The 19,134-nt window shown below is 42.4% G+C and overlaps 1 protein-coding gene across 4 annotated transcripts; it reads right to left on the reverse strand.

Annotated features, from left to right (window-relative positions):
* Positions 1–863: 863 nt before the first annotated feature.
* LOC106846671 (zinc finger protein 329) lies at positions 864–15,696 on the reverse strand. Of its 4 annotated transcripts, none has more exons than XM_014865612.3 (3): positions 15,508–15,691; positions 13,455–13,584; positions 864–3,518 (listed from the first exon to the last, which is right to left on the reverse strand). In XM_014865612.3, exon 3 carries the CDS (start codon positions 3,496–3,498, stop codon positions 1,882–1,884), a length of 1,617 nt encoding a protein of 538 aa, XP_014721098.1. In that variant the 5' UTR covers positions 3,499–3,518; positions 13,455–13,584; positions 15,508–15,691; the 3' UTR covers positions 864–1,881. The 4 variants fall into 4 exon arrangements, with proteins under 4 accessions (XP_014721098.1, XP_014721097.1, XP_044616126.1 ...); XM_014865611.3 differs by lacking the exon at positions 15,508–15,691 and adding an exon at positions 15,302–15,442; XM_044760191.2 differs by lacking the exon at positions 13,455–13,584 and having other exon boundaries at positions 15,508–15,696.
* Between the last annotated feature and the right edge of the window lie 3,438 nt (positions 15,697–19,134).

The raw sequence follows: 19,134 nt of genomic DNA on the forward strand, positions 1-19,134 counted from the left end.
GAATGGTTAAAACCAACTGGCCGTAAGTCAGGCAGCGATGCACAAGGTCTCTGATGGTCCATCAGTCTCTCCCAGCTTCAGCTGTCAGCCCTGGTGTAGATGAAGCTCAGCACCCAGTTTTAGCCAGGGCTGCTGCAAGTGGAGAGGTTTCCTTTTGCACTGCCCCAAGGGGACCTTCTTCCGCCTCTGCATGAAAACAAGGTGTGGACTGGCAGTGGCCCTGCTCGAGTCTCAGGCAGGAGCAGGCCAAGAGAATGCAGGGTGGACCAGAAGAGAGAGGGAAAGGGCAGGCGAGAATCTTCTTTAACACTTGTGTTAATTTTCTATTGTTGCTGTAATAAATTACCACTATCTAGCACCTTAACACAACACAAATGTATTATCTCGTAGCTCAGCAGCCTTCACTCAGACTCCTTCCCCACAGGAGCAAGTCAAAACTCCAAGGGGAGCCACCCCAGGGTTTTGAGGCCATGTTAACCAGCTTACACGATTCACTTGGGCAGCACTGCGCTGCCTCAGGAGGGTCATCCCCAGGTCATCCCAGACCTCTCTGTAGCCTCCTACTGCCCCTTCCCTGAGACCCACCCTCTCCTCCACACTAACACTCCCTCATAATCCAAATCCCAAAGAAGGAAACTATTTTTACACCCTGTGCTGTGGGGTGCCCTGATTCCAGAGAAGCTCCTGCCTGGATGCCCCTCATCCATGCTTACAGCTGCCCCGTGACCCTGGTCTAGCCCCTTCCAGTAAAAAAGGTCCAAGAAACCCAAAATTCACCTCCTTTTGGCCTCACTTTTTTATTCCTTATTAAATTACTATAGCAACAATGTATGATTTGTAATAGAGAAAAGAAATCACTCACATTTGCAGTCCCCTAATAAAACCACAAGTTTATTTCTCCATGATCAACTTTCAGTCTACATCTATATGTGCACATATCTTTACATAGCTGTAATAACAGCAAATCTTCTATGTTCTGCCCTTTTTTTGTCACCTGCCCTATTACAAGCATTTCCAACATGGCAACAAAACCTTTACATTTATGGTTCAGGATGGCTACATGGAACAAATCAGAAGTGTCCTAAGTGAACAACAATGGGAGTGATAATGTAAACATAACAACTCAGTATGTTTTCCTTTCAACAACTAGAGCAATGCCATCACATTCTTAGCAGCAGACCTTTCCGTCCTAGTACAAGACTGCTACAGTCTTTTCTTAAGAGGGATGATGTCACTGTTCATTCACAAGCAACTTCCTCCTGAAGCTCTGCCTCCCAAAAGGAGTCCTCAGCATCTGGCAGGACTGTAACATGGAAATACGTTCAAACAGCAAAATCTCACTATCATTCTGTGGTTGCTGTGGGGTGGAGTGTCATGTGGGGTCTCTCACCAGGATGTCTTTACTGATACAGAAAAGACAGTAAGAGCTGCTGCTGGAAGCTTCTCTCACTGATTCCACTTGATTCTAGTAAGAGTCTGCTTTTGCACGATAAGGCAGACTCGTTATTAAAGGATTCCTCATCCTGATTACTCACTGAACACACTCACAGGTTCTGTCCAGTTAAGCATTCTGATGCAGGAGTGGGTAGGTATCCCCAGGGAAGTATATTCTTGACATTCACAGGCTTTATTCCAGTGTGTGCACTATCACATTTGGGACAGGCTGAAGCTATTTCCATATTTATCACCATCCTATATTCTCTCCAGGACTTCCCTAATGTATAGACTTAATAGTACAGCTAAGGAACATCTCACATTCATCAGTTCATTGAAGAGCTTAAAGAATTCTTTTCTATTGACATGAAAGAGTCACCCCTGAAGACATTCCTCCTTCACAGAATTTTTGAGAGCAAGTCAGGAGATGAGGGTGGCCCACATTCATTATGCTTCCATGGGTTGCTCTCCAGGGTGTGCTCTTTGATGTCGGAGGAGGGAGGAGCCCCTTCTGAACGATTTCCCACACTGAGGACACTGGCTGGGACCCTCCCTGCTATGGAGTCTCTGATGTACTGCCAGGTGAGAGTTCTGCTTGAAAGACTTTCCGCATTCTGGACATTGGTATGGGGTCTCCTTAGTGTGGATTCTCTGGTGCTTGGTCAGACAGGAGCTGTCCCTGAAAGCTTTTCCACACTGATTACACTCATAGGGCTTCTCACCAGTATGAGTCCTCTGGTGCCGGATGAGGCCAGCAATGTTCCTGAAAAGTTTCTGACACTGGTCACAGCCATAGGGCTTCTCGCCAGTGTGAATTCTCTGGTGCCTGATGAGGTAAGCGCTCTCGATGAAAGTTTTCCCACACTCTTTACATTCGTAGGGTTTCTCCCCAGAATGGATTTTCTGATGCACGATCAGGTGAGAATTACGGTTGAAGGATTTCCCGCACTCCACACATTCAAAGGGCTTCTCTCCAGTGTGAGTCCTCTCGTGCTGGGTGAGATAAGAGCCATCCCGGAAAGCCTTTCCGCATTTGCTACATTCATAGGGCTTCTCCCCAGTATGGATTCTGAGATGCACAGTGAGGTGGGAGATGTCGGTGAAAGGTTTCCCACACTCATTACATCTATAAGGTTTTTCCCCTGTATGAGTCCTTTGATGCAAAATCAAGGATGAATTTCGGTTGAAGGTTTTTCCACAGTCTAGACATTCATAAGGCTTCTCCCCAGTGTGAATTCTCTGGTGTTGTGTCAGAGCTGACCCATCACTGAAGGCTTTCCCACATTTACTGCATTTATAGGGCTTCTCTCCTGTATGGATTCTCTGATGCACAATCAGGTTGTAGTTCTTGGAGAAGGATTTTCCACACTCGTTACAGGTATAAGGTCTCTCTCCAGTGTGAGTTCGGTGATGTAAGACAAGAGAGGAGTTCCGTTTGAAGCACTTGCCACATTCAGAGCACTTGTATAGTTTCTCTCCAGGGTGACTCCTCCTGTTTTCATTCAGAGATGAACTCAGAGTAAAGATGTCTCCAAAGATCTTACCTTCATACAGCTTCTTCCCTCTTTTCATTACTTTTTGTTCACCAAGAGGAGTAAAATGGTTGAAAGATTTAACACTTTCAGGATATTTATAAGGTTTCTCTCTTATTTGACTTCTTCCAAATTGACTAACATCCACGGAATGGTTGAAGGCTTTTCCACAGGCATCATTGTCACCAGTTCTCTTAGCTATGTAACTTTTCTGACAACTGTGTAAAGCTGGGTCACAAACAAAACTCTTAACATCTGAGTCAGGTATATGGAAACCATTTGTTGCAGGAACTCTCTGAGAAGGTGGAACATCTAAGCTTGTACTCAAATGCTCCCCAAATCCAGGATATTCACAAATTGCTTCCTGAGCCCCTAGTTTCTCCTGACTTGAAGTTGATTGCCTCAAATGTCCGTCCTGGTTCCTGCAGTCCCAATTGTCACCTAGAATGGAGAAACAGGAACCCTCTCTCGTAAATCCTTCCATTTCCATGCCACAGGATTGTTCTTCCTCAGGAATTTTCTGAGCTGTCATCTTCAATCTCGTGTCCCAGGCTGAAAAGTAAAGAATGAAAAATACAGACTTAAGTACATGAAGCTATACCTGGAAGAGGAATGAAAAAGGATGCAGGCCAGGCATGTGGGTGTCATTTCTACTTGCTTTCATTTTCAAATTCACATCTGTACAAGGGGGAGATAAAGTGAGAGCCAAGAGATGGAGCCAAGAACAGGTTCAAAGACAGCCACGTGGCATTTTCATCCTCCCAGAGAACAGGCAGGAAGAATGGTACTGGGGGCAAATATCACCAAAAGGATCAGCCTGAGACATGGGAGACCTGAGACCAGTGTCACTGCTCACACTGGAACACCATCTGAGCCACTGTGTGCTCAGCCACTGTGTGCTTGACCCATTGCTCATACCAACAATCAGTACACATTTTCAAAGGCTTAACTTCACAATGTGCTTACAACAGCACTGAAGGAGTTCTCATGCCAGCTTTGTGGTCAGAGTTCTGCCTTCATGGAAGGGATGCAGCACAGGCTCAGTAACTTGAAAGTTCTAGATATACTGATGACCACCTTACAGGGTTATTATGAGAATTAGATCACATCTGAGGCTGGCTCTGAGCTGGGGAATGGACAGTGTTCTCTAACTGGTTGCCAGTGTCTTCACCATTATCAATCTTCCTCTAACCACCTTCCCACCCCTTTGACTTCATGATATCAAGAAAACTAGCTCTCCATATTATTTTCAGGTAAAATGAAATTAGATCCTTACCTCAGAAAAAATATTTTTTAAAAATTCCAGATAGATACTTTATCCCATAAAACCTCAACATAAAACCAAAGTTTAAATTATGTAGGATACCTCCACGAATGGGGCAGTCCTTGATCAACAAGGCTTAACAAGCAAAAACCATACAAAGACTAACAACTTTGATATCAACATTAAAAACTTCCATACAACTAAAGACACAATAAGAGTCAAAACACAAGTGGCAGCTGGAGAGAAAAATATTATAAAACATAAAAGAGACAAAGGAATAATGGCTGAGATCTATAAAGAATTCTTATAGAACAGCACAAAAAAGAAAAAAATGGGGAGCCAGCCCTGATGGTCTAGTGGTTAAAGTTCGGTGCACACTGCTTCAGTGGCCCAGGTCCACTTCCCGGTCATGGAACCAGACCACCTGTCTGTCAGTAGCCATGCTGTGGCAGCAGCTCACACAGAAGAACTAGAACGACTTACAACCAGGATATACAACCACACACTGGGGCTTTGGGGAGGGAAAAAAAAGAAAAAAATGACTGAAAGACACAAAGAGGCACTTCACACAAAGAAAATAGAAATGTCCGGAAAACATGAATATCTGCTCATTCTCATGATCGTTCAGGCAATTACAAACTACAAGTTTAAGAACACAAAATATGCCATTTCATATTTTCATAAAAATAAAATGAGAGATGACAATATAAAAATTGGGTAGGTCACGCAGGAAGAGAGTTGGCAAGCATGTAAGGTGGTCAGTCCATTCTGCAGAGTAACTTGGCAGCAGCCATCAAAACATAAAATGGGGACATTCCACCACCCAGCAATTCCACTTGTAGGCATCTCAGATTCAGAAAGCATGAGTCACAAGCACAGACAGACAGCAATCTATACCTAAGGAGATGGTCTCATAGGCCCGCAGGGAGCAGACAGGCCACTGGTGAAGGAATGAAAAGCATGGTGATGGCCACGTGATAGCAAAAACAGAAACCTGAAGGTAATGGAAGGTGACTTTCAAAATGCTGAGGGAAAAACTGTCAGATACACTCTTGTTCAAGAGTGACAGCAAGATAAAGACAGCTTCAGAAAAGCAAAAGCAGAGTTTTTCTCCAAGGACACTAGCTAAAAGAATTAGAAAAAGTTGTTCTGGGAAAAATCCAGAAATGAAGCATGTGTATTTAAATCAAATCCAGCAGTGACCATATAAAATGCAGCAATGACAATGACAGGGGGTTAACAACAGGATGGACTAAAAACTAGAAGGCAGTGGCCTGTGAGATGGGAAGGGGCAAAAAAATTAAGTGTCCTGACATCCTTATATTGTTCATGATTCATGTCAGACCTGGTCAAGTCAAGAATCAAAGCATAAAAATCACATAAAACTTTCAAACCCACAGAGTAGTAGTTTCCAATCAGGGATGGTTTTACCCTCAAAGGACACTTGGCAATGTCTGGAGATGTTTTTGGTTGTCATGTCTGGGGGGCAGATGCTACTGGCATCTAGAGGGTAGAGGCCAGGGATGCTGCTAGACACCCCTCAATACACAGGACAGCCCCTCACAACATAGAATAATCCAGCCCCAAATGCCAATAGTGCTGAGATGGAAAAATTTCATTATAGAAGGGAAGAATAACAAAGAAAAGAAAACTAGATCAATCCAGAAGACAGTGGTAAGGGGGGAAAGCACAGAATGGACAGGTTAATAGAAAGTATTAAATAGGATGTCACCAATAACAATAAGTGTAAATGGCCTTGATGGGCCACATAAAGACACTGTGTCAAATGGCATTAAAAATGAGTTTGTGACAGACACACCTAAAGCAAAAGGACACGGAAGACAAAAGCGAAAGTTTGGAACAGACAAACACTAACCAAACAAACATTTTATGGCTCTTTGCTAACCAACGATAAACTTCAAGTACCATAACAGGTCGATAAAACAATGGCAAAGATGTCTACATTAACAGCATACCCCAAAACACAGAGCAATGTCAGCCAGGACTGCAAGTCAAAATCAGCAAATCCAACCATCCTGGGAGGTTTTAATGAACCTCTTTCAGAAACGGAAATTCAGGGGCCAGCCTGGTGGTGCAGCAGTTCGCATGTTCGCTTCGGCAGCCCATGGTTCGCCGGTTTGGATCCCCCGGTGCAGACATGGCACCGCCTGGCAAGCCATGCTGTGGTAGGCATCCCACATATAAAGCAGAGGAAGATGGGCATGGATGTTAGCTCAGGGCCAGTCTTCCTCAGCAAAAAGAGGAGGATTGGCAGGAGATGTTAGCTCAGGGCTAATCTTCCTCAAAAGAAAAAAGAAAAAACAAAAACAAAAACAAAACAAACAAAAATGAAATGGAAATTCAGAACTAAACACAGTTAAGCAGGAGAGAACGTAATTAGCCAGCATGACCACATAGCTGGATGGAGAGCCACATACCAACACTAAGAGCCAAATGCTTTCCAAGCACAAGTAGAGCATTTGCTTGCTGGGAGCCGTGGCTACATCATTTGATCGGCTGTTTGACAGGGTCCAGCCGATTAACTCCGAGGGGTGCAGGGTCGCCCCTTGGTGAAGAATAACCGGCCAGCCCCTCACATAGTTCTGAAACCTGTGCTGCTTCTAATTGCCCTTCATTCCTTTTCCTTTCTTAACCTCCAGTTTTCACTCCTTTGGGTGGCTGCTTGGGAGGCACTACCTCCTGGGAAAATTAGATATAGTAAGAGAATGTGACCACCTGCAGGTAACTTTCAAGATATTTTTCAGTTAATTAATGGAGGAGCACACAGTCCCATTTGAGACAATCAGAAAGGAATCCTGCCCAGATAAGATGTCGAATTAGGTTTATGGCCTCCATCTGGTTAATGTTTCCTTCTCCCTCCAGTTCTTTGTCTAAATATACATATGCATCGTCCTTCTAAGTTTGCTGGTTAATTGGATGATCAAGAAGTATCTATATATTATTCTTGACCTTCTGCTTTCTGTTAAAATGTTATAGAGGTTTTCTCCTAAAAGCAATAAATAATAAATAATTGGTGAGTAGAAGGGCCAAGGGGTGCAAGAATGCCCCTCGGTGAAGGATGGCCAGCTGACACCCCTGATATTTTCTGAATTATATGCATGCTTTCTATCAAGGTTATGTGTATACTTATTTCTCTTTTTTATTCTTGAAGATATATAGTTTAGCTTAGCTTTTCAGCCCTTTACTTTACTAACAAAGTGATACTTTCTCCGGCAGTGTACTTAAGGGACTGTTAGCTCTACAATCTAAAAGACAAAGGAATGCTTCCACCCCCTAAAGGGCGCGGAAAAAGTAAAGATGTTTAACTGCCTGCTGAGAATGCAGATAGCCCTGGGGATAAGACACCCTGGAGTCGCCTTTTGTTCCCATTAACCATCTACACTAATGACGTAAATGATTGAGGGAGGCAGGGATGGCTCCACCAGGATGTAACTAGACGGACTGCTGTCCTGTCCGGAGGCCTGGACCTTCTCTCTTTGATTTAACTTTACCATGAATTACAACAGATGCCTAGGTACCTATCTCCTTTAGCTTAGAGACAACAAACACTAGTTAATTGCAGAGAAGACGATCATTAACCTTATGCTCTATAGAATGGAATGCTAATAAATATTCTTGTGCTCGTTTCTTACTTCCTTCTCTCTCTGAGAATATTTGTAAAACTATTTCTGTACTAATCCTGAAAAATATATAAACGACACTTGTGCACAGTAAAGTCGGACTTGCTAACACCAACCCAAGTCTCACGTCCCCTTTATTTTCCCCCTCCCTCATTGCGCCGACGCCGTCCATCCCTCAGGAACCTGGACTCCGCCGGGGCGGGACCCCAGCATTTGCTAACACTGGTCATAAACCAGGGCAAAGAACAAGTTCAACAAAGGCCAGACCACAGCACAACACAGACCACAGCCTCTGGACTTAAGTGTCATTCAAGTCAAAAACTGGGAACAGAAAGAAAATCAAATACAAGAAAAACAATAAGTAAAACTATTTATCTGGAAAAATGAAAACCTATTTCTCAGTAATTCACAGATCAAAGAGAAATCTTGACAGAAATTAGAAAACACCTAGAACTGAACAATGATGGAAGTGGTACATCTAAAAACGTAACAAATGAGGATGCAGCTAACATAGCTCTTGGTGGAAGATGCTGGTCTTTAATGCTCATATGAAAAAAAGAAGAGTGAAGGTTAGTGAGCTCACTGTTCAACTTAAGACTTATGGGAAAGAACCACGGAGTAAGCCAACAGGTGCTAGAAGCAAGGTGGTAATAAAGGTAAGAGCAAAAGTCACATAAACTGAAAACAAACAGCCATGAAGATGAAAAACACCAAAAGTCTGTTTTTTAAAAAGACTAATGACACAGACATACTTTTGGCAAGAGTGATCATAAAAAAAGAGCAAGGCACACACAAGTGCTATTAATCATGAAAGAGGATTTAACAAAGAAACAGTAAAAAGTTACCAAAATGGCAACGTTGGATTTATCTTAGGAATGCAAAGACTGCAAAACATTAGAACATCTATTGATACAATTCCTTATATTTTCAGATAAAAGTAAAAGACAGCCCCCTACACTCTATCTCAATAAATTCAGACAGTAATCTGAGGAAATCCCAGACTCATGATCAAAACACTCTCAGATTAAAGTAGCACACCCTTTTACTCTATGTCAATAAATTCAGAAACCACTTTAAGGAAAGCTCCAACTCATGACAAAAATCCTTAACAACTAAGAACACAGGGAATTAAGGTAAACATCGCAGATAATGAGGAAACATCAGAATTGTTCACTTTGAAGCCAAGACCAAGACCCCAGATGCCTGCTAAGTCCACAGCATTCAGTAGTCATGGGAGGGGCCAGCTGGTCAGGACCATGCCCTGGGTTGTCACTCCTGGACACTCCTAGTGAAAAACCCTCTTGAAGCTGCCCTGTCACCATACCACGTTTCCCATAGTGGGCCTTCTGAATAGACTGGGGCCTGAGTGGCCTGCGGTTGTCCTGTGAAAACGAGAGTTGGAGAGCACATCCCTACAGGTCTGTAGGAGAAGGATGCATGTGTGCACTTAAGAGAAATGAGATAAGTCAGACATATACAGGATGATACCATTAGGGAAATTTCTTAGACACCAAATATTCTGGAAGCAAAAATATTAAAATGTCCTGGCAAGACACCTACCAAACCTGTGATCGTGACTATCCTGGGGGTATGGAGAGGATCGGACCTCAAGGAGGAAAGAGAATGTCCATTTTACCAATAACAGATACTTTCTTTATTGAAATAAGACTTAGACACCACTAAGAAAGTGAAAAGATAACCCACCAAATGGGAGAAAATATTTACACAGCATACATCTGATAAAAGACTTGTATATAGAAGATTAAAAAAACTCTTACAACTCAATAATAAGACAATCCAAATTTTAAAAATAGGTAAAGGATCTGAATAGACATTTCTCCAAAGAAGATATACAGATGGCCCATAAGCACATGAAAAGATGATGAACATCATTAGTCATTTAGGGAAATGCTAAAAACCACACGAGATACCATTCACACCCAACAGTGTGACCACTATCAAAAAACAGATAATAACAAGTGTGAGGATGTCGAGAAACTGGAGCCCTCACACACTGTCAGTGGGAACGTAAAATGGGTGCAGCTGCTTTGGAAAACAGTCTAACAGTTTCTCAAAAAGTTAAACATAGAGTTATATGACCCAGCAATTCCACTCCCAGGTATCTACTCAAGAAAAATGCAAACATATGTCTACACACAGACTTGTACATGAATTATGAGTTCATAGCAGCACTATTCATAATAAACAAAAAGCAAAAACAACCTAAATAAATGTCCTTCAACTGACGAATGGATAAACAAAATGTGGAAATGCACACAATGGAATATTCTTCACCATAAGAAGGAATGAAGAACTGATACATGCCTCAACAACATAGATGAACCTCAAAAACATTATGCTCAGGGGCCAGCCCTGTGGCATAGTAGTTAAGTTTGGCATGCTCTGCTTTGGCAGCCTGGGATTCATGGGTTCAAATCCCAGGCACAGACCTACACCACTCACCAGCCATGCTGTGGCGTTGACCCACATACAAAATAGAGGAAGACTGGCACAGATGTGAGCTCAGGGACAATGTTTCTCAAGCAAAAAGAGGAAGACTGGCAACAGATGTTAGCTCAGGGGTAATCTTCCTCAGCAAAAACAAAAAAAACACATTATGCTTAGTGAAACAACTCAGACACAAAAGACTACATATTGTACGATCTCACTTACATGAAATATCCAGAACAGCAATTCCATACAGAATGAAAGTCGATTTGTGGTTGCCAGGGGTTTGGAGAAGGGGGAATGGGGAATGACTGCTAATGCGTACAGGTTTCTTCTTGGGCCGATAAAAATATTTTGGAATTACCTCGTAGTGATGGTTGCACAACTCTGTGAATACACTAAAAACCAGATTGTGCACTTTGAATGGATGAATCATATGGTATATAAATTATATCTCAATAAAACTGTAATAAGTAAATTTCCACCTTCAAGAACTATGCCAGTGATGCTAAGCAGAGACACACAGACATGTCCGCTTAAGGGGAGAAGTCTGCCTCAGCCTTAACTGCAGCTCTTGACCTTGGCAGTACTTGCCCTGTGGGCACCTGGAAATCTGTGAGGCAGGGGAGCTGCTGGCATCTTGGCTGGGGATGCAGATTTGCTAGTGTGCCTGGGACTGCCCCACTTGATGCCTGACCAGCCTGTGGATCAAAGTCCCTGCAGGTATCCAGCTGGGGTACTTGAGAACAGAACAAGAATATGTTACAAGACATTAGGAAAAAGGTGCCTTCATTGAGGAGGAGGAGGCTGTAAGGAAATCCAGATATTGCTCCGCCTTCAGGAACTCATTCCCTACTCTTCATCTCTCTCCTTGACAAAAACTGGCTATCCCAACTATACTCTCAGTCGATGAGGACTGAGTGCCATAGTGAGGTTACTGCAAAAAGAACACATGGTCACCAGTATATGGGGGGACAGTAGGACAGACAGGCTTTGGGGAAATAGCATTACATTAGGGCATTTAATGCACGAATCACACTGAATTTCATTAATTAAGGTTGTTTTAAAAATGTCTCATATTATTGCCCTCATACATATTTGTATATTACTATTTTTAGCAATACCATGATACAAAATTATGTTGTAAAAAATTCATCTCGATACTGTTCATTTATTTTGGGGGTTTCCTGTTTTTCCCCTACTCTTCGTCTGACCCTGTCCTCAAATGTCCACCACTCCACTTCTCTGAAGCCCCATATTTACTAATTTTCCCCAGCCTGTCCTTCTCTTCCCCATGGTCATCGAAGAAGGTGGTCTCCAAGGCTTGCTACACACTGAATGCTGCCCCAGCACCTGCTGGGACTTCAGGTCTGGAGAACAGTTTTCTGTGATAAATTGTCCTGATGCTGTCGCAGTCATAACACAGGGGGTGAATGATCCTTAGCATGTGGATAAGACCCAGCTCATCCAGACAGCCTGGGTTGCTTAACTGCCTAAGTACTTAGAACCTGCCTCCAACAAGGTACTGTCTTTCTTCTTTTCCTACTGAATACACCTGGTCTGGGTCCACTTCCCCAACAGTCACTGTTCCAGCAGCATCCACCCACACCTCATCTCATTCAATTTCACTGAAGACTATAAATTCTAACTGTCTCATTTCTCTTAATCCAAACTTACAGTCTCTAGCACTGGGCTGCTTCCTACATCTTCTAGGGTAGCTGTGCCCAAGCACTTAAACATAGAAATATATGTATTTTTTAATATAAATGCCTTTCCTCTTATTGATTCTTTACATGCACATAGGACTTTAGAATTTTTTTAATTATACGGATATTTAACACTATCCATAAAATTCCTTTCAGGATGGTAAAAGGCACATTGCAAAATATTGATCATAAAGAGTGAGCATTACACAAAAATTAACTCAAAATGGATCAAAGGCCTAAATATAAGTGCTAAAACTATAAAATTCTTAAAAGAAAAACATAGGCATAAATCTTCAGAAACTTGGATACAACATCAAAAGCACAAGTCATGAAAAAAATAGATAAATTGGACTAATCAAAATTAAAACTTCTGTGCTTCAAAGAACATCACTAAGAAAGTGAAAAGACAACCCACAGAATAGGATAAATATTTGCAAATCATGTATCTGATAAGGCACTGGTATCCAGAATAAATAAATAACTCTTATAACTCAATAACAAAAAGATCATTAACCCATTTAATAAATGGGCAAAGGATCTGCATAGGCAGTTCTCCAAAGAAGATATACAAACGGGCCAATAAGCACAATAAAAAGATGTTCAACATCATTAACCATCAAGGAAATGCAAATCAAAACCACAGTGAGACACCACTTCACAGATACTAGGATGGCTATAATCAGTTCCACTCCAAGGTAGTTATCCAAGAGAAAGGAAAACATACGTCCACACACACACACACACACAAAATAACTTGTACAAGAATGTTTATTGAAGTATCATTCTTAATATCCAAAAAGTGGAAGTAACTCAAATGTCCATTAAGTGATGAATGGATACACAAAACGCAGTATATCCATACAATGGAGAATTACCATACAATATTCCATATAATGGAACTTATGGAATATCACCCACAAAAACTAACGCACTGATACTTACTACAATGTGGATGAACCTTGAAAACATCATGCTGAGTGAAAGAAGCCAAAATAATGGACTACATACCCACATAGCCATTTATATGAAATTTCTAGAACAGGGAAACGCATAAAGACAGAAAGTAGATTTGTGATTGCCTAGGGCTGGGAGGAATGAAGACAATGGGGAGTAATTGCTAATGGCACAGGTTTTCTTTTTTGAGATGATGAAAATATCCTAAAATTGATATTGGTGATGGATGCACAACCTAATGAATGTACTAAAAACCACTGAATTGTATACCTTAAGAGGGTGAATTATATATATGTGAATTACATCTCAATAAAGCTGTTTGAAAAAAACAAGCAGATCTTGAGTTTGTCAAAGTCAGAACCACTGGTCTAGACCCCACCTGGCACATTTCTGGTACCTTAAGACTTCATGAGAGAAGTAACAGTTTTATGCGGATGTGCCAAGCTTGTGTAGAATTCTATTCCGAGGCACTCACCTCTGATGGGCTTAATCCCCAGTCTCTATGACCCTTCAGAGGGATCTCCTTAGGTTGGATGCCCGGATGTTGACATCAATGGTTGCGAGACCTCAGCTGTTCGACTCCATGGGTATGGTTCCCGCCATATCTGTGAACCACACATGATGTTTACTTTACTTGTTCAAACGATGCATTCTTTAATAAATTATTTGCCACCAACATTAGCCCTGTCCTGAGAAAGTAACCCACCTAACTACCAGTTGTGATAGAGTCTGACTCCATTTCTGACGACTGACTGTGTTCAAGCCCCCACCACCACCACCTACTGCCCGTTCTCCTTCCACCCCACATCTAGACAAGCTAAGGAGAAGCCTGAGCACTTTCTCCTTGCTGTTGGCAGGAAGTTCAAACCATGCAGCCCCAACAAATGCAAGGCTACCCTGCTCCCAGGTCCTCTCTCTAATTACAATAAAAGCCCAGTCACTCTCCTTTTCCTGCTCTCTCAGGCTATTTTTGGATCACCTTGGGAAGCCCGCCCTGCTCTCCCAAGACAGTCTCATTATGTGAGTAATAAACCTTTTATCCTCTTGGTGTGTGTGTGTAAAACATAAAGAGAGAGAGAGAGGGAGAGGGAGAGAAAGAGAGAGAGAAGGAGTGTGTGTGTGTGTGCATGTGCGCATGTGTTTGAGGCAGGGAAAAAAGAAAGGTAAAGCTAATGTGGCAAAGTGTTAACTTGAGAACCTGGATGGATTTACAAGTGTTCAATGAACTATTCCTGTGACTTCTCCATAGATGTGAAACTTTTCAAAATAAAAAGTTGGGGTGGGGGAGCGGGCCTGGTGGTGTAGTGGTTAAGTTCACCACTCTGCTTCGGTGGCTTAGGGTTCAGGTTCCCATACCAGGCACAGACCTAGCGCACTCATCAAGCCACGTTGTGGCTGCATCCCATATAAAATAGAGGAAGACTGGCACATGCTAGCTCAGCGACAATCTTCCTCACAAAAAAAGAAGGTTGGGTGGGAATGGAGAGAAAGGACCTCAGGTTGGAGGCAAGTTATTTGCTGTGAGGGGAAAAAAGAGACAAAGGCTTGGTACTCAAAAACATATTTTTACAAGCCCAAGTCTCTAACAACCAAATTTTTTAAATTGGCAAAGGATAAGGGATCTTTCAGAGATGACGGTAATTTTCATAAAGGTTTGCATTTGTCAAAACTCATCCAGAGACGCAATGAAGTTCTGCGCATTTCACTGTACGTCAATTTTGCCTCAAAAACTTAAAAAGCAATACTGAGCTCTGATGTTAAGCATAGTGAGGTGTTTGAGGGGGAAACGCTGTGATACCGGAACCTACTTTCAACGTATCTCAAAAAAGATTAATGGATGGCTAAAAGGACGGACAGAGGAAAATTTGCCGACACAGCAAGGACAGCACACGTTAACCGGTTGGTATAAGGTCGCACAACTTTTCCCTATGAAAACTTTCACCATAAACTACGGGAGGAGAGGAGCTAAGGAAATGGACCACTAAGCCAAAGAGGAAAGCGAAACGGCCGCTGAACAGGAGGAAAACGCGGCCTTCGCTAGGACTGCAACAAGACCCGGGTCTGCAGATACCAAGGGAAAAAAGAACAGGTGCTCTGACACTTGCGGGGCGCGGCGGGAAACGGCACCGGCCGAGGGCGCGACGAGGCCACCTGGGCCCGAGACCCAGCGACGCCCACATCGGCCCTCCCACACCCGGCGGTCGCCCCAGCCGCCAGGACACGACGCGGCCGGCCGCCAAACGGCCCCTGTGGAACGACGGGCTGGGTCCGAGGGCAGAACGCCTCAGCAATGTGAAGAAAGGGGCAGGGGAGCGTCCTCACCCGCCAGAAGAGGGGTCCACACCCGCCGCCGGGAGTCCTCACACGCGAAGGTCCCTCTGAGCCGGCCGCGCCCACTGCCCGCGCGAAACACGCCGAAGGATGCAGCGCTCATGCCCCACCAGGACCCGGCGGACCCGCCAACACACACACATCGCCCTGTGGGGGAAACCGAGGCACTGAAAGGCCGACGGGCGCGGCGGACTCACCTCAGGGGGGCAGGCGGCGGCGGCGGCGGCCATGTTCGGGGTGGGTGCGCATGCGCGCGCCAGGACCCGGATGTGCGCGTCTCCGGAGGCCCCGCGGCCCCACCCCGCAGCGCACGGTGTGGAGGGCGTTCCCGACCTTTCACCTCTGCTCCCGGCTGCACCCCGGGTCTTGTCCTCTCATCCTGGGGCGGGGTCCGCCGGGGTTCAGACTCTCTTCCGCTCGACTCTTCCCCTCCAGCCCCGGTGGCTTTCAGCCCAGCCTGCGGCTTCCGCCGGGCGGCGCGCTGGTCAGCCGGGAGTGCGAGCGGAGAGATGCCCTTCCCCCCGGTTATTTACTTATTCGGTTATTTATTGATATCCATATGGACTCGCGGATATTTACTTTCTCCCATGGTTTTAATCCGATGCCATTATTACTGTAGAGCATTATTTTTATTTACTGCAGTGGTGCCAAAATAATTCTAAATCATAATTCATAATTTTTTTAGAAAAATATATTAAAATTCAGATAAGGACCCCTCATTATTCTCTGACAGTATAATTACTTAGAAATCGAAACAAGCTATGCATTTTTGAAATAATACGACAGTTAAGGATTTTAGACAACAATACAAATCAATGTATGTGTTATGGAAAAATCAGTAATAAGCAGTTAGAAAATGTGCTTTGAAAAAAAGAAATGTTCTCAATTTTATGTATGTGTGTATAAAAGAAAATAATTCCAATAACAAATAATTCGGATACATACAAAAATAATAAATACCCATACTCCCACCATCCAGCATTAAAGTTGGGGGTGGATAGTGGGACCCCCAGAGAAGCCCAGGTAGGATCCGAGGCCCAGGGTACTAAACGGGGATTCTCCGGCACAGCCTGAGTGAAGGGTGAAGAGATGATTCTCAAAGAATCTCCCTCAATATATTTTTTAATGATAAAGAGGAAACCAGTAATTATACAGTGGAGAAACTTGGCAGGCACCACCTTAACCGTCACCTTTGTGGAATTCTAGCCAAAAGTGCACCACTCAATCTAATCATGAAAAACACCAGACAAATACGAACTGAGAGACATTCTACAAAATAACTGAGCAGTATTCTGCAAAAGTGTCAAGGTCATGAAAGACGGGAAGACTGAGGAACTGTCACAGATTGGAGGAGACTAAGGAGACACGATAAATAAATGCAATGTGGGATCCTGGAACAAAGACATTAGGGGAAAAATATAAAATGCAAATAAAGTCTGTAGTTTACTCATTAACACTGAACCGATGGTAATTTCCTAATTTTAATAAAGATATCATTGTTACATAAAACGTTAAGATTAGGGAAAGCTGGTGAAAGGTACACAGGAACTCTAGTACTTTTGCAACTTTTCTGTTAAGACTAAATTATTTCTAAAATAAAAATTCAGGAAGAAAGCTCTAGTCCTGTATGTACTCATATGAAAATAAGTTCACCATATAGTAAGCAAAAATTATACTACGGCCCAGCCCCACAGCCTAATGGTTAAGTTCGGCACACTCCTCTTTGGTGGCCCGGGTTCAGTTCCTAGGAGCAGACACACACCACTTATCAGTGACCATGCTGTGGCAGCAAACCGCATACAAAATAGAGGAAGATTGGCACAGATATTAGCTCAGGGCAAATCTTCTTCAGCATAAATATATATATATATATTAAACAGTATTGTGATTCACTTTTTGTAAAAAGAGTAAAGGAAAAGAATTGGGGGGCCAGAAATGTTGTTTATGATGTGGCAAATCACAAATTAGTGAAGTTGGTTGATAATATTGTTCAAGTCTTCTATAACTTTATTGATTGTCTACTTGTTCTATTAATTATAGAGAGGAATGTTAATGTCTCCAACTATAATTATGGATCTAGTTCTCTTTTATTTCTACCAGTTTTGCTCCATTTATTTTGGAGCTCTAGCGTTAGGTACTTACATATTTAGGATTATGTCTTCTTGATGAATTGGACTTTTTATCACTATGTAATGTCCTTCCTTATCCCTGGTGATTTTCTCTGCTCTGAAGTCTGCTATGTTTGATAATTACATAGCCGCTCCAGCTTTCCTTTGATTAGTGTTTGCCATGTATATTTTTTCACACTTTTATCTTTAAACTACCTGTATCATTGTATTTAAGCTGAGATTCTTGTAGATACCATACAGTTGGGTCTTATTTTTGTTTTTTATCCAATCTGACAATTTCTGTTTTTTAATTGGTGTGTTTAGATCATTCACTTTAATGTAATTATTGATAAGGTTGAATTTATGCCTACCATTTTATTGTTTCCTGTTTGTCTCTTCTGTTTTTTGTTCCTGTTTCCCCTTTGCTACCTTCTCTGAATTATTTGAATATTTCATAGCCTTCCACCTTAGTTTATCTATGAGCATTTTAGCTGTATATCTTTGTATTATTTTTAATGGTTCCTCTAGTGATTATGATATATGTATTTAACATATATGTATTTAACTTTTCATAGTCTACTTAGAGTTAATATTTTACACTTCAAGTAAAATATAGACGCCTTACAATCACATAGAGCCCTTTACCCATATGTATTATATCTATGCACATTGAAAAACCCTCAGGCAATGTTATAATTTTTGCTTTCAACATTCGTGCATATTTTAATGAGAAAGAGAGTTGTTGTATTTACCCAGTTACTATTTCTGTTGCTCTTCCTTCATTCCTGAAATTCCAGTGATCCTTCTGCTATCATTTCCCTTCAGCCTGAAGAACTTCCTCTGGAATCTTTATAGAGCAGGTTATGCTGGTGATGAATTCTCTTACTTTTTCTTCACCTGTGAATGCCTTTCTTTTTTTTTTTGAGGAAAATTATCCCTGAGCTAAGTGCTGCCAATCCTCCTCTTTTTGCAGAGAAAGACTGGCCCTGAGCTAACATGCGTGCCCATCTTCCTCTACTTTACATGTGGGATGCCTACCACAGCATGGCATGCCAAGCAGTGCCATGTCCGCACCCTGGATCTGAACCAGCAAACCCCAGGCCGCCCAGAAGCAGAACATGCGAACTTGACTGCTGTGCCATCAGGCTGGGCCCCTGTGAATGCCTTTCTTTTGCTTCATTCCTGAAGGATATTTTTGCTAGATATGGAACTTTCATTTGACTTGTTTCTTTTCTTTCAGCACTTTAAAGATGTTTTCTCACTCTCTTGTAGCTTCTGTGGTTTCTAACTTGAAATCCACTATCACTTGAATTATTGTTCCCTTATATAAAATGTTTATTTTTCCTTTTCCTGGTTGCTTTCAATAATTTTTTGTTTTTTCCTGGTGGGAAGCTGGGGGTGGTTCTTAGCAGTGTGACTATGATTTGTCTGGGCATGGTTTTCTGTTGAGGACGACTGAGCTTCCTGATTTTGTAAATTAATGTCTTTTACCAAATTGGGAGACTTTGTAGCCATTATTTCTTCAAGTATTTTTTTCTACACAAATCTCTTTCTCCTCTCCTGATGCTTTCATGGCACAAATTTTAGACCTTTTGGTATTGTCCCATAGGACTTACCTCAGTTTATACATGGAATTTGAGGATCCTCTTCTTTAGCTCTTTCCTCACCAGGATTTCCCCCACATTTTTTGGCACCCAGCAGCTTTTTTCCCTAATT

The sequence above is a fragment of the Equus asinus genome, chromosome 26 (genome assembly GCF_041296235.1).
Source record: "Equus asinus isolate D_3611 breed Donkey chromosome 26, EquAss-T2T_v2, whole genome shotgun sequence".
Classification (NCBI taxonomy): domain Eukaryota; kingdom Metazoa; phylum Chordata; class Mammalia; order Perissodactyla; family Equidae; genus Equus; species Equus asinus.

What these genes read in the sequence shown, in the direction of transcription:
- LOC106846671 (XM_070499337.1), bottom strand. Translation starts at nt 15,413, where the DNA reads ATGAGCGCTGCATCCTTCGGCGTGTTTCGCGCGGGCAGTGGGCGCGGC. An exon ending in GTGGACCCCTCTTCTGGCGG is followed by an intron (nt 3,519 to 15,301) that starts GTGAGGACGCTC and finishes TTTACTTTTCAG; the next exon opens with CCTGGGACACGAGATTGAAG.